Genomic DNA, 15,299 nt, shown 5'->3' on the forward strand with positions numbered 1-15,299 from the left:
ATGGCCGCAACAGCCGTAGCTGCTCCAATCTGAAGCCAGGAGCCGGGAGCCTCCTCCAGGTCTCCCACGTGGGTGCAGGAGCCCAAGCACTTGGGCCATCTTCCACTGCCTTCCCTGGCCACAGGAGAGAGCTGGATTGGAAGTGGAGCAGCCGGGACTAGAACCAGCGCCCATATAGGATGCTGGCACCAAAGGTGGTGGCCCCACCCATTAATAGGGAGAGGAACAGCCTCAGTAGTTTGAGGAGGTGTGTGGACACACTCCCCAACAAAACACCCATTTAACATCTCTGCAAATAAAACTCAACACCCATTTTGTCTCTGGAAATCACCCCAAAGGCACACAGCAAATGAGACATTCATTCCAGAAAACGGATTGACATTTGGTAATTACGGGCAGAGTCTGTGGCACCTCCACCATGATGCCTCTCAGTCCCCCCCCCCCAGCCCCACACCTCAGCCCCAGCTCCGCTTCAGGAAGGCAGGGCCAAGCCCCAGGGGCTCCTGTGCCCCAAGCACCCAGGCAGGGCTATGGTATGGGGGACAGGCTGCCAGCACTCCCTCTCTGCCTCCCAGCTCTGTGTGGCACATGGTGAGACGCAGGAGGTGAGGTCCAGGGGTTGGGGACACCTGCTCCCACCCCGTGCCTGCTCGTGATGGGGGTGGGCCTGGGCAGAGCCCGCTGGCCAGGGACTGCCCACATTCCGACTCGCAGCTGCAAGCTCCCTACTGCAGGGAAGCTGAGACCACACAGCCCTCACGGGGCAGGGGAGGGGCCGGCGGCCAGGCATGCTGACTAGCAGGCTGCTGTCCCCACCCCTACTCCAGGGAAGTGTCGGGGTTTGCGGAGGGAGAGGCAAAAGTTTTCCCCAAAAGAAGTGACTGCCATCAGACGCGCAGGGGAGTTCAAACCTAGAAGTCTCAGGAACAAGGAAGCAGGCGGGTAGAAAGATGAGCAACAGAAACCGCCCACGACCCTGCTTGGAGAAGTAACGGAGGGTAGGATGACAATGTGTCATCAAGCAGGACTGCCAGTGATGCAGGGATTACGGAAAAGAACCCAGTGGGAACTCTGGGACTGAAAAGAATGGAATTAAAAGGTGAGTTTAGGAGTGGGCACCAGGGGCGGCAGGTGAAGCCGCTCCTTGGGATGCCCGCACCCCACGTCAGAGGGCCCAGGTTCGAGTCCCGTCTCCACTCAGGATCCACCTTCCTCCCATGTGCATCGTGGGAGGCAGCAGGGACTCCGAGAGCTGGGTTCCCAATGCCCAGTGGGAGCGCCAGGCTGCTGGCTTCAGCCTAGTCCGGTCTGGCAGCTGTGGGAAGCTGGGAAGTGAACCAGGATCAACGATCTCTCCCTCTTTCTCTATCAACTAAATAATTAAATATACATTTTTAAAGATGAGTTTACATATGTGCAAAAAAATTGAAATTATGCATTTTTTTCAAAATATACATTCTCCATGAACCTCTGAAGACTCCTTGTACAATAACTGGTATGAAAAATTCACTACAGGAGCTCAATAGATTGTATCTCAAGGAAAAAATAATCTACAAACTTAAAGACAGATCGCCAGATTTCATAATCCCACATCAGAGAGAAACAACGGGAAAAACCAACAAAGCCAGAGAAGTGTGGGGTGCCATTAAGTCCCGTTACACACAAAATGGTACCGTGGGAGGAGAGGGGCGAGACGGGAGAAAGGCGGTATGAAGGAACGACAGCTGAAGACTTTCCAAGCGCGATGGAAACCACGCTGCACACCGGAGAAGCGCGGCAGATTGTGGGTGGGACAGACAGACACACACTCCAGACACACAGCGGCAGGAACATGCGAAGGCCCACAAAGCTAGCCTGACGACAAGCCGACCTGGCAGGCACAGGTGAGCCCCAGTGGGACGACAGCTGACTTCTCATCAGGACCACCTGCGCTCAGAAGGCAGGATGAGGGGCTCAGCGCCGAAAGGAACAGCCAAGCAATAAACTTTAAATTAACTTTTACAAACTTTATTTGAGGGACTGGCACTGTGGTGTAGTAGGTTAAACCTCTGCCTGTGGTGCCGGCATACCATCTAGGTGCCAGTTCAAGTCCCAGCTGCTCCACTTCTGACCCAGCTCCCTGCCAATACACCTGAGAAAGCAGAAGATGGCCCAAGTCCTTGGGCCCCTGCACCCGTGTGGGAGGCCCGGAAGAAGCTCCTGGCTCCTGGCTTCGGATCAGCCCAGCTCTCTCTGGCCATTGCGGCCATTTGGGGAGTGAAACTCAGTGGATGAAGGACCTCTCTCTGTCACTCTGCCTCTCAAATAAATAAATAAATCATTTAAACAAGATTGATTTGAACTGGTGGGAGAAGAGAACTCTCCCCTCCATTTTTAGTTTACTGCTCAAATGGCCACAGCGGCTGAAGCCACGGCTGGGAGCTAGCTCCTCAACCCAGGTCTCCCATGTGGGTGGCAGGAAGCCAGTCCTGGAGCCGCCACCACTGCCTCCCGGGTCTGCACTAGCAGGGAGCTGAGTCAGGAGCTGCACACAGGGACTGATCCCAGGTACTCAGAGTGGGAGTGGGTGTGTTAACTAACATCATAACCACTGGGCTGAACACTGGTCTCCAACCAACAATTCTACACCCAACAAAATCACCTTTCAAAAACAAAGGCAAAATAAAGGCATTCCGAGATAAACCAAAAAGGACAGGACCCAACAGTGGTGCGGGGCTTACGGGAAACACAAAAGGAAGTTCTTCAGGTCACAGCAAGTGACCCTGGAGAGCAAACGCTATAAATACACGCTTGTCTGTTTAAGATACTTTAAAAGGACTGAAATTAAGTAGCCGATTGTAACAATGGATGGTTCAGTTGTAACATAAATGAATACAATATGAACAGCAGAAAAAGCACAAACACAGAAAGTAGAGGCAGCAGAACAATGCAGAAGTAACATCTCTGGTACCGGGAGGTGAGCTGGTACAAACCGGCAGTAGGAAAGGTCATGTGCATCTGAGCAGCCCCGGAGCAGTCACTAAGCAAATGACTAAGCTTTAAAAAGTGAAGAGAGAATTAAAGTGGTACACCAGAAAATACGCAGTGAAAAGACAGCAAAGCAGAAAAAAAGAAACCAACACAGGGCACATCCAGAAACACAGCGTGCAGGTGTGAGCCCAGCTGTGTCAACAGCCACAGGAAGGGTGAACAGGTGGAACAAGGCAGGGGCTGCCCAACCAGACAGAGGAGGGCCGGACCAGGGGCTGCCCAACCAGACAATGACCGTCCCGGGGCTGCCCAACCAGACAGAGGAGGACCGTCCCAGGGGCTGCCCCAGACAGAGGAGGGCCGTCCCAGGGGCTGCCCAACCAGACAATGACCGTCCCGGGGCTGCCCAACCAGACAGAGGAGGACCGTCCCAGGGGCTGCCCAACCAGACAGAGGAGGGCTGGACCAGGGGCTGCCCAACCAGACAGAGGAGGGCCGTCCCAGGGGCTGCCCAACCAGACAGAGGAGGGCCGTCCCAGGGGCTGCCCAACCAGACAGAGGAGGGCCGGACCAGGGGCTGCCCAACCAGACAGAGGAGGGCCGGACCAGGGGCTGCCCAACCAGACAGAGGAGGGCCGTCCCAGGGGCTGCCCAACCAGACAGAGGAGGGCCGTCCCAGGGGCTGCCCAACCAGACAGAGGAGGGCCGTCCCAGGGGCTGCCCAACCAGACAGAGGAGGGCCGGACCAGGGGCTGCCCAACCAGACAGAGGAGGGCCGTCCCAGGGGCTGCCCAACCAGACAATGACCGTCCCGGGGCTGCCCAACCAGACAGAGGAGGGCCGTCCCAGGGGCTGCCCAACCAGACAGAGGAGGGCCGGACCAGGGGCTGCCCAACCAGACAGAGGAGGGCCGGACCAGGGGCTGCCCAACCAGACAGAGGAGGGCCGTCCCAGGGGCTGCCCAACCAGACAGAGGAGGGCCGTCCCAGGGGCTGCCCAACCAGACAGAGGAGGGCCGTCCCAGGGGCTGCCCAACCAGACAGAGGAGGGCCGGACCAGGGGCTGCCCAACCAGACAGAGGAGGGCCGTCCCAGGGGCTGCCCAACCAGACAATGACCGTCCCGGGGCTGCCCAACCAGACAGAGGAGGGCCGTCCCAGGGGCTGCCCAACCAGACAGAGGAGGGCCGTCCCAGGGGCTGCCCAACCAGACAGAGGGCCGCCCGTGTGCTGTCTGCGGAGGCCTGTGTCCTGCTCTGGCTGTTTCCCCGTGTGTCCTGCTCTGGCCTCGCTTTCCCAGGGGCCCAGCTGGCAGCGAGGATGGAGCAGCATCACACGGCGCAGACGCAGGAGCAGGCCAGCGGCAAGGGCCAGATGTGATGAGAGGTCAGACGGCCACGGACCAGGGGAGTGTCCAGCCAGCGTTCGAGACCTCTTCCTGCACTTTCCCGTGCCTGTGTTCAGCTGGGTTAGCGCCAGCTGCTTCTTTCATAAGGTAGTTTGAGCTTGTGTTAAGGTTCATGACAGTCGCATGTGTGGAGGGGGTGGAGTCTCCTGGAAATCCACAGGCCAGGCTGCCCCAGACCAAGCGGCACACCCATCACGTCTGCCCTGCAGGGCGTCGGAGCAGGCCTACGGCTATCCTCAGTCACTCTGTTTTTAAGATTTTATTTATTTACTTGAGAGGTAGAGTTACAGAGAGAGAGAGAGAGAGAGAGAGAGAGAGAGGTCTTCCTTCCGCTAGTTCACTCCCCAAATGGTCGCAATGGCCAGAGCTGGGCCTATCTGAAGCCAGGAGCTGGCAGCTTCTTCCAGGTCTCCCACGTGGGTGCAGGGCCCAAGGACTTGAGCATCTTCCACTGCTTTCTCGGGTGCATTATCAGAGAGCTGGACTGGAAGAGGAGCAGCCGGGACTAGAACCAGCACCCAGATGAGATGCCAGTGCTGAAGGCGGAGGCTTAGCCCACTACACCACAGCGCCAGCCCCTATCCTTACTCTGACAGCCATAGTGCACCTCTCAGAGTATGACAGACACCACATCAGATCCAAAGGTGCCACACGTCAAAGCGGAAGGCTGGAAAAAGATGACAGCGCCAGCAGCAGCCACTGATAACTAGCACGGCCACACTAACGTCAGACAAGACTGACTCACAACAAACGTTACCAGAGAGGAGGAGGGACCTTTCATAAAGATGACGGACTCATCAAGGATCCGTAACAAATACAGACGTGCAAGCACCCCGTAACAGAACCTCACAATACCTGAAGCGAAAACCGACAGACTGAACACAGGAGAAACTGGTCACAGCAGCTGGATAATTCAGATTCACATTTCCAACCATGATCACAACAACTGGACAGAATTTTATAAAGGGCCAGAAGACTGAACCAACTAGACCACGGGGCCGGCCATTGTGGCATACCAGGTGGAGCCACCGCCTCAGACAGCGGCATCCCGTGTGGGCGCCGGTTCTAGTCCCGGCTGCTCCACTTCCGATCCAGCTCTCTGCTGTGGCCTGGGAAGGCAGTAGAAGATGCCCAAGTGCTTGGACCCCTGCACCACGTGGGAGACCTGGAGGAAGCTCCTGGCAGTTGCCACCATCTGGGGAGTGAACCAACAGATGGAAGATCTTTCTCTGTCTTTCCCTCCCTCCCTCCCTCCCTCTCTCTCTCTCTCTCTCTCTCTCTCTGTAACTCTGCCTTTCAAATAAATAACTAAAATATTAACAGCAACAACAACTGGACCTAACAGCTCCACTCAACTGGAGCAGAGCACAAATTCTTCCCAAGTGCATGTGGGAAATCCTCTAGCACAGACCACAAGGCTGGGCCACAGAGTACGACTTATTCAGAAATATGTGGAAATTGAATAGACCCCTAAACAGCTAATGTCTGTATTAGAAAAAAAAATGATGTAAGTCAATAATTAACATTCCATCTTAGGACACTAGAAAAATAAGAGCAAACTAAAGCTAAAACATGCAGAAGGAAGGAAATAATAAAGGCTAAAGTGGAATTTACTAAAATAGAGAACAGAGAACCAACACAGAAAAATCATTAGTTGGGTCTTTAAAAAGAGGAAAAAAAACAAACAAAACAAAAACAAACCCAAAGCTTTAAATTGACCAGAGGGAAAAAAAGGAAAAATTACTAAAATCATGAATGAAAGAGGGGGTTTACCTACCTCACAGAAATAAAAAGCATTGCAAGAGAATACTATAAAAATTGTATGCCAACAACACAGATAACAGATGACAAAGACACACTTCTAGAAAGACACAAACGAAAAGGACTCCGAGGGCAGGCGCTGTGGCATAGTAGAGGGCTAAGCCGCAGCCTGCAGTGTCAGCATCACATATGGGCACTGGTTCATGTTCCAGCTGCTCCACTTCCCATCCAGCTCCCTGCTGATGCGCCTGGGAAAGCAGCAGAAGGTGGCCCAAATACCTGGGTCCTTGCTACCCATGTGGGAGACCCGGATGAAGCTCCAGGCTCCTGGCTACAGCCTGGCCCAGCCCTGGCCATTGTGGCCACTTGGGGAGTGAACCAGCAGATGGAAGAGTTCTCGCTCTGCTTCTGCCCCTGCCTCTCTCTGTAACTCTGCCTTTCAAATAAATAAACAAATCTTTGAAAGGCAGAGTCACAGAGAGGCAGAGAGAGGGAGAGAGGGAAAGGGAGAGAGAGAGAGATCTTCCATCTGCTGGTTCGCTCCCCAAATGGCAGCAAAGGGCTGGAGCTGAGCCGATCCAAAGCCAGGAGTCAGGAGCTTCCGGGTCTCCCACGCGGGTGCAGGGGCACAAGGACCTGGGCCATCCTCCACAGCTTTCCCAGGCCACAGCAGAGAGCTGGATCAGAAGTGGAGCAGCCAGGTCTTGAACCGGCGCCCATATGGGATTCTGGCACTGCAGGAAGCGGCTTTACCTGCTACATCACAGTGCCGGCCCCTTAAATAAATCTTAAAAAAAAAAAGGACTCCAGAAAAAATAGAAAATCTGAGTAGATTCAATAAGTACAATAAGTAAAGAGATCAACTCAGTAATTTAAAAATCCTCCACATAGCAAAGCTCAGGACCACATGGTATCACTGACAACTTCTATCAAATATTTAGAGAAGTGACCCAAGTATTCACAAATTCTTTGAAAAAGCAGTAGAGGAGCATGTCCCAGCCAATTTTATCCCGACAGAAACCAAACCAGACAGATGACAGATCAGTAACTTTTACAAATGTTGACACAAAGCTCATCAAAGTGAGCCAAATCTAGAGACATATGACAAAGACTATACCCCATGGCCACGTGACCAAGTGTGCAGACTGGCTGAACAGCTGACGGTCAATTCATGAAATACAGCATTATCAACAGAACCACAGCAAAACCATGGCGTCACATCAAGAAATGCAAATAAAAGCACTAACAAAAGCGGACGCCTCCTCCTAACAAAAGCCCTTGACAGGACGGGGCGGAAGGGAGCTTCCTCAGCTGAAGAAGACAGCGTGGGAGCCGCCACTCGCGTCCTCCTCAGCGATGAGCCAACGAGCGGCCGTGAGACGGGAGCAGCTCCAGGACGCCTGCTCTCCAACCTGCTCCCCAACTGCTCACAGGTGCCATCCTGGGAGCCAGGCGATAAAAGACAATCCAGAACAGCAAGAAGCCAGACCGTCTCTGCACACCCCATCACCTCTGTAGAGGAGACTCCCAAGGAACCCAGTAAAGGAATCAGAAGTGACAGATCAGGTCAGTTGGGCTGTACGCTCCTCCGAGAGTCACATAAAGTCAACGGACTCGTGTACGCTGGCAATAAACAGCTCAAAGGCAAAATAAGAAAACGCCACCTAAAATACATTTCACAAAAGTGCAAAACTTAACTTGGAAAAGCACAAAACCGGAAGGAATTCAAGTTGGAAGGCAGCCCACGCTCGATGACCAAATCCGTCCACGGATCCAGCAGTCCTACCAAATTCCTAGCTGGATTTGCATTTTGCAGAAATTAACCAGCACATCCTATAAATCCTTGAGGAATTCAAGACAGCTAAAATAGCCAAAACAGTCTTGAAAAATAAGAACAAATTCAGAGGACTTGCACTCCCTGGTTTCAAAATTTACTACAAAGCTACAATCAAAAATAGTCTGGTATCAACCTAACAGAAACGCAGATCAATGGAATAGAATCCAGAGTCCAGAAGCAAACTCCCACCATACGGCTGTTGGCCGTTCACACAGGTGCAAACCACTGATGGGGGAGAAGACTCCGACAAATACGCTGGACCCCTGGACGTCCACATCCAAAAGAAGTCTGGGCTCCTACTCACACCATACACAGAATAACTCAAAATGTCGCAGAGACATAACTATAAGAGCTAAAACTAAATACACACACACACACACACACACACACACATATCACACACACATATATATATATAAATAGAAGGGCAAGGGCTGTGCATAGTAGGCTAGGCCTCCACCTGTGGTGCTGGCATCCATATGGGCGCCAGTTCCTGTCCTGTTGGCTCTACTTCCAATCCAGCACCCTGCTGACGGCCTGGAAAGGCAGTGGAAGATGGTCCAAGTTCTTGGGCTGCTGTACCAGCGTGGGAGACCTGGAAGAAGCTCCTGGCTCCTGGCTTCAAATCAGCCCAGCTCTGGCCATTGTGGCCATTTAGGGAGTGGAGCAGCGGATGGAAGACCTTTCTCTCTGTCTCTGCCGCTCTCTGTCTGTAACTCTACCTCTCAAATAAATAAATAAAATCTGTAAATGTATTTATACAAATAAATCTTCATGGCCTTGGGTAGGACAAAAGTTTCCTATATATGATACAAAGGTCAAAAAATAAAAAAAGGTCATTGAGGAGCCGGCATTGTGGCATAGTGGATAAAGCTGTTGCCTGCAGTGCCGGCATCCCATATGGGCGCCGGTTCGAGTCCCAGCTGTTCCTCTTCTGATCCAGCTCTCTGCTATGGCCTGGGAAAGTGGTGGAAGATGGCCCAAGTGCTTGGGCCCCTGCACCTGCATGGGAGACCTGGAAGAAGCTCCTGGCTCTTGGCTTCGGACCGACTCAGCTTCGGCTGTTGCTGCCAATTGCGGAGTGAACCAGTGGATAGAAGACCTCTCTCTCTCTCTCTCTCTGCCTCTCCTTCTAACTCTGACTTTCAAGTAAATAATGTCGCTCCCCCTCTTCGTGGAGGAACGACACAGGACCCTGCGCTGTTCTTTTGTCTGCTCAGCCTTCCCCGGGTTTGCTGCTGGTTCTTCCCGGGTTGGCTACCATCCCTTCCACCTCCGTGGAAGGGCGGTTCCCCCTGCCACTTTCCCCACTTCCGCAGGGGAGCGGCACACCGCTGGCCGGCTCTCTCGGGGGCTGCACAGGTGTTCCCCTTAGATGTTCCTGGTGCATGCCGTCTCTCTCCTCCTTTATAGTCCTCCTCCGCCAATCCCAACTCTGCTACCCACACGCCGAGTACGCTGCTCTCCTCCAATCAGGAGCAAGTCCTACAGTTTATTGGTGGAACTGGAGGCAGCTGTGTAGAAGCTGTTTCTTCCTCTCCCAGCACCATATTGTGGGAGAGCAGATGCATAGAATAAGTCTTAATTCCAGTAACAGTCTAGTCCCAGTTGCTCCCCACAAATAATTAGATCTTTAAAAAAAAAAGGTCATTGTAATTAAAAGCTTGTTTTTCAAAAGATACTATCTAGGAAAAAAAATTCACAAAATGGGACAAAACACTTGCAAATTAAATATCTGGTGAGGGACTAGTGTCAAGAATATATAAAAAGAACTCTTAGAACTGAATAAAAGGACAAGTTATCCAGTTTCTAGAAGGGCGAGGATTTGGATAGATATTTCTCCAAAGACAATATATGAGGACATGCAAAATGCCATCGAGGAAATGCAAACCCAAAGCCTCCACGAGATTCCACTTCACCCTCTAGGATAGTCCTAATAAAAAAGATGGATAAAAAATGTGGGTGAGACCTGGAGAAGCTGTGACCCTCGTAAGCTGCTGGTCACAACACAAAATGGCACAGCTCCTCACCCTCGGCAGAGCAGAGGCCTGGGTCCAGCAGAGGTGCTGCAGAATTGAGTTCCATGACCGTACGATTCCACTCCTAGGTTTAAGCCAAGAGAAACGAAGACGTATGCCCACGCGAGAACTCCCACACCAGTGTTCAGAACCCGTCATTCCCAACGTCCACTACTGATAAACGAAACGGGCATGTCCGACGAAACGTGACCACCCGCGAGCGGCTCCGGTTCTGCCCCCGGCCGCCCTCCAGAGGGCTCTCGTCCACTCACCGGCCACTTGCTCCTTTGCCAGGTGCTGCAGGGGCAGAGAGATGGAGTCGTGCTCCACTGTGCTCGTGACGAAGTGGGGCGTGGCCCCCTCTACCGGGCTGGGGTGCTCCAGCGCGCCCCCTCCGGAGGCTTTGTTTTCGTGGAAGGTTTTCATCGCAGAATGGATCACTAAGTTGTTTGACTGCAGAGATACAGCAGAAAAAGCACTTACAAACATCGCCCCAAGGCAGCGGTCAGAGTACTGCTCTCTCTTGCTGTCTTTTGTGGTTACCGGTAGAGAACAAGCAGACAAAACCTCAAAGAAATTCACCTTCTCGAGCTGCACCTCTGGAAAAGTGAACTACAAAACTTTTGAGGCTCCCAGGCTTTCCCAAACCTGAGAATTCATTTCCAGTCCATTACATGTTTGTTGTAATGCAGCATTACGAACTTTTAAATTTTATGTCTTTCAACAAAGAGTATTTCACCCAGGCCCCCACGGCTTGTGGGAGAGCGGCTGGCACGGCTTCCGGGAGGGGCCGCCTGGGCTCCCGGCGCACAGCCCAGGTGAGCTGTCAGGGCGGCCACTGCCTGGCTGCCACTCCTGCTGCTAGGTCAGCACCGCTAAGTGGTCTTGCTGGCCTTCATGTGAATGGAACTTCACGTCACTGAAAGATCCAACTGTTCACACGTCCGAACGCATCCCACAGCAGTCTTGCTGGACGCCGTGTGTCCTGGGCTGGCCCACGCACACATGGCCAGGCTGTGTGCAGACTCAATAGGTGGCTGCCAGCCCCGCCGTCCACCTGGGGACCAGCCCAGCAGTTCCTTCCCGATCTGAGCGGCTTCCAGTCAGACAAGGGGAGGGATGGCCGAGGGGCTGAAGCCGACCAGTTCCTTTAGAAGTCCACGATGCCCCCTCAGTGATTCTGGGCCCTGCAGCCCCACGGAAGGGGGCCCTCTGGGGGGGGCGGTGAAAAGAAGATGCAATGATGGGGACGTTCCGGGCACCCCCCCCCCCCGCCACCAGCTGAGAAGCAGCCCAGGACCCCACGGTGACCTGGCAGGATCCTGTGGTTCCCAAGACACCTGGCCGTGCTGGCTGACCCTGTGGACTCTAAAACGCAACCACGTCCTCCCAGGCCACAACAGTCCAGTGCCTGGCCCTTCCTGGAGAGCCACCAGGCGTCCAGGCCACAGTGCCACCACCACATTCCACCAAGCCAGTGCAGCCCTGTCCCGCCAGGCGCAGCTGAACCGTGTGTGTGTGCAGCACTGGGGCAGAAGTTCAATTCCAACATCAGCAGTAAGGGAAGGACTCTGCCTCACTCCAGGTGGCAGCCACGGCCCTCGGCTTTCCTGGCTGGTGGACGCCTCAGCCCCACCTCGGCCTCGCGCTCCCTCGGCCTTCCCTGTGTCCAGCTCATTCTTCTGACCCAGTTCCCTCACTCAGCAAGCAGAGGTCCATCCGTGTCGTGCAGAGCTGCGTGGCCTGTCCGCTCTGCATCACTCGTCTTCCCAGGACAGACGCGCACACGCCGGGGGAACCACTGGCTCAGAGGGGGGCAGGACTTCAGCCCCACTGCACCAGGCCAGCCCCCTTTCCAACACGGCCTTCCAGCTTACCCTCTGGTCAGCACGGAGGGTCGCCGCGTGGTACCCCTGACCTTCCCCTTCCCCACCGTGACGGCTGTGGGGCGGGGCCTCGCTGTCGCCGCGCCTTTGGTCTGACGGCCAGTGAGGCCGAGGGGGGAAGCACTCGGGTTCTCCTCTGTGAATAACGCAGCTGCTTCCTGTCCGTTTCTCTAGTGGACCGTCTGGAAAGAGCTGGAGGAGCGGCTTCACGCCCCAGGTGCCGGCCTCCACCCCGCTCACAGGTGTCTCGCTGCTTTCAGGCTCCTGCGTCCCAGGAGCAGGTGTCTCCGCACTCACAGGCCCGTGTCCTGGTGCTGCCCTCGCTGCTTGCCCGTTGTAAGTACCTCCTGCCCCCTGTCTGTCTGCTGCTTCCTTCAGTGTCGGACCAACTTACGCTGGTTGTGGTGACAGACGCCGTCAACGTGTTCTTCACGGTTACACTTCACAAAGGCACCACTCCAATGTCACAGAGCGTATTCTCAGTCTGCTTTCTCCAGCTGAGTTACCTCTGGGGTCTCAGGCAGAAGTGCAGTGGCTTCCTCTCTGGGACTGCTCAGCTGTCCCCACACCACGTAGAAGGCCACAGCACTGCCCTTCCTTGGTCACACACGAGGCTCTTACGATTGCTTGAGGCAGGAAAACTGACGAGCACTCGGGCCTGGTGCCAACTGCGCCCACTCCCAGGTGGGTGCTGGAGCCGTCCTGGGCACTCTCAGCACACGACCAGGGCCCGGTCACGCACGGCCGTTTCTGCCCCAGAGCCTCCCTGCCTCAACTGGCAGGGCTCCGTGAGACTTGAGTTCTGGGGGAGCGAGTCCTCTCACTGTGCTAATCTTCAAGAGGTCCTGGCCTTTTGTTTCCACATAAATCACTAGGGCGCCTCCACCCAACAGGTGTCACAACTTTGCTGAAGGCCACACCGAATCTAGAGATTAATTATAACACTGAGGCTGGCGCCGCGGCTCAGTAGGCTAATCCTCCGCCTTGCAGCGCCGGCACACCGGGTTCTAGTCCCGGTCGGGGCGCCGGATTCTGTCCCGGTTGCCCCTCTTCCAGGCCAGCTCTCTGCTGTGGCCCGGGAGTGCAGTGGAGGATGGCCCAAGTGCTTGGGCTCTGTACCCCATGGGAGACCAGGAGAAGCACCTGGCTCCTGGCTTTGGATTAGCGCAGTGCGCCAGCTGCAGCGGCCATTGGAGGGTGAACCAATGGAAAAGGAAGACCTTTCTCTCTGTCTCTCTCTCTCACTGTCCACTCTGCCTGTCAAAAAAAAAAAATTATGACACTGAGTCTGCTGGTCTGTGAACAGGATACACTGTCCACTCACTGAAAACCTCTCGGAAGGCTCTCAGCAGTATTCCGCCTTCCCTAGACGTGGCGGTGGTGACGGGGTGTCTTACAAATCCTGTTTTGCCAGATTTATTTTCTAAGTATTGGATCATTTTTGGACACCCTGACTTGTTGCTGGCACATATGAAACCCACCAGGGCAGGCCAGTGCTGCAGTGGAGGATGGTCCAGCGCTGGGCCTCGCGCCCACGAGGAGACCCGGAAGCTCCTGGCTCAGCCTGGCCCAGCTCCGGCCGCTGTGGCCATGCGGGGAGTGAGGCAGCAGATGGAAGACCTCTCTCTCTCTCTGCCTCTCTACCTTTCAAATAAATAAAAACCAAACACCTCCAGCAGGGCACGGGCACCTGGCTTGGTGGTTCAGACACCCCAGTTCCATACTGCGGTGCCTGGGTTCGATCCCTAGCTCTGCTCCCAGCTGGTGCAAGCCCTGGCAGGCAGCGGTGGTGCCTCAAGTTCTTGGGTCCCTGCCACCCAGGTGGGAGACCTGGACAGATTCCCAGCTCCCAGCCTCAGCCCCTGTGCGCCGACTGCCGCTGCAGGCAGCCGGGAGCTGAAGCAGCTGAGGGCAGCCCCTCCCTGCCTCTGTTTCTCGGCCTCACAAAACCTAAAAACTGTGTGTTCTTGTTCACACTAATAATTTAGCTGCAGACTCTCTGGGGTTTTCTACCCGGATGCCACGTCACCCGTGAGAGCCATCGTGCCTCCCTTCCCAGAATCACTGACTCAGCAGAGGCTGGGAGGCCCCTGCTCCGGCTTTCAATTGAAAACGAAACCCTGGCAGAAGGCCGACCTCTGCCTCCTGGTAAGGAACCGACGCGGAAGGATTCGAGGGAACGACTCCTGGGGAGTGAAGGGGAAGCTCCCTATTGAACTAGAGACGCGAAGCAAGTCACTTTACACCTGGATTACAGTATGCGGCCAGCCACCTGGAATTCACTGACAGGATAAACAGGGGACTTTACAAAGTTTGTGGAAATGGAGTCAGGATAGAAATTAAAGATGTAAGTTGTATGTCAGCACCAGCTCCACCAAGTTCCAGACACCTCTGTAGGTGGTGCCATCCCATGACCTGAGGGTCCCAGGAATGTGACCACGTCAATCAGTCTTACACTGTAAAGCAACAGAATGGCCCCCCTGGAGAATCTTTAAGATTAGGAGACAGAAATACGTCAGAAGGAGCCAACTCAGGACCAGATGGTGGACGCCTAGCGACTTCCCACTGAAGCCCGGGAGAGACTGCGTGGGGCCTCCCTGGGGAAGCCGTCCCTGGCGCTTGGCTGCCCAGCTCTGGCTGGCTTTCTCCAAACACTCTCCTAGCAAGCAGTGTTCCCTGTGCGCCAAAGTCACAGGCAGAACGCCGAGCACCCAGAGACCTGCTGCCGTGAGCTTGGCTCTTGCCCGGTCTGCTCTGGTTTGGGCTGGACTGCTCCCGCCACTGGGAGCCAATGCTTTGCTGTGTTTTGTCTTCAGGACCCTACTGGTCCAGCGCGCTTCATCTCCTGCTACAGTTCTTCAAGGACATGCATCAGGGCCCGGGCGCCCACTGGGGGGAAAGCCGGCTCCAGAGCCTGGAGCTGAGTGACCGTCAGGGTCCGGGCGCCCACTGCGGGGAAAGCCGGCTCCAGAGCCTGGAGCTGAGTGACCGTCTGTGGTGCTGGCTGCCTCTGCTGTCAATCATCAGGGCGCAAGCAAGATCCAGCTGTTCTCTGGCACTGCTGTGGGTGGTACGGCCACAGGCTCCGTCCAGCTGTTCACTGGCACTGCTGTGGGTGGTGTGGCTGCAGGCTCCGTCCAGCTGTTCTCTGGCACTGCCGTGGATGGCACGGCCGCAGGCTCCATCCAGCTGTTCTCTGGCACTGCTGTGGCCGCAGGCTCGTCCAGCTGTTCTCTGGCACTGCTGTGGGTGGTGCGGCCGCAGGCTTGTCCAGCTGTTCACTGGCACTGCTGTGGGTGGTGCGGCCGCAGGCTCCATCCAGCTGTTCTCTGGCACTGCCGTGGCAGCAGGCTCCGTCCAGCTGTTCTCTGGCACTGCTGTGGGTGGTGTGGCTGCAGGCTCCGTCCAGCTGTTCTCTGGC

General features: G+C 55.0%; 1 protein-coding gene across 6 annotated transcripts in view; it reads right to left on the reverse strand.

The window, feature by feature from the left end:
- The window catches only part of SCLY (selenocysteine lyase), a 41,142-nt gene that overhangs the window by 15,388 nt on the left and 10,455 nt on the right, over positions 1-15,299 (reverse strand). For 5 of the 6 annotated variants that reach the window (XM_051838250.2, XM_051838249.2, XM_051838251.2 and 2 more), the window contains one exon: positions 10,265-10,445. In XM_051838250.2, coding sequence (XP_051694210.1) covers positions 10,265-10,445 — 181 coding nt within the window. Of the gene's footprint in view, positions 1-2,972; positions 10,078-10,264; positions 10,446-15,299 lie in introns of those variants that run through there. The other variant, XR_011387036.1, reaches the window with a different exon arrangement.

The sequence above is a fragment of the Oryctolagus cuniculus genome, chromosome 3 (genome assembly GCF_964237555.1).
Source record: "Oryctolagus cuniculus chromosome 3, mOryCun1.1, whole genome shotgun sequence".
Lineage (NCBI taxonomy): Eukaryota > Metazoa > Chordata > Mammalia > Lagomorpha > Leporidae > Oryctolagus > Oryctolagus cuniculus.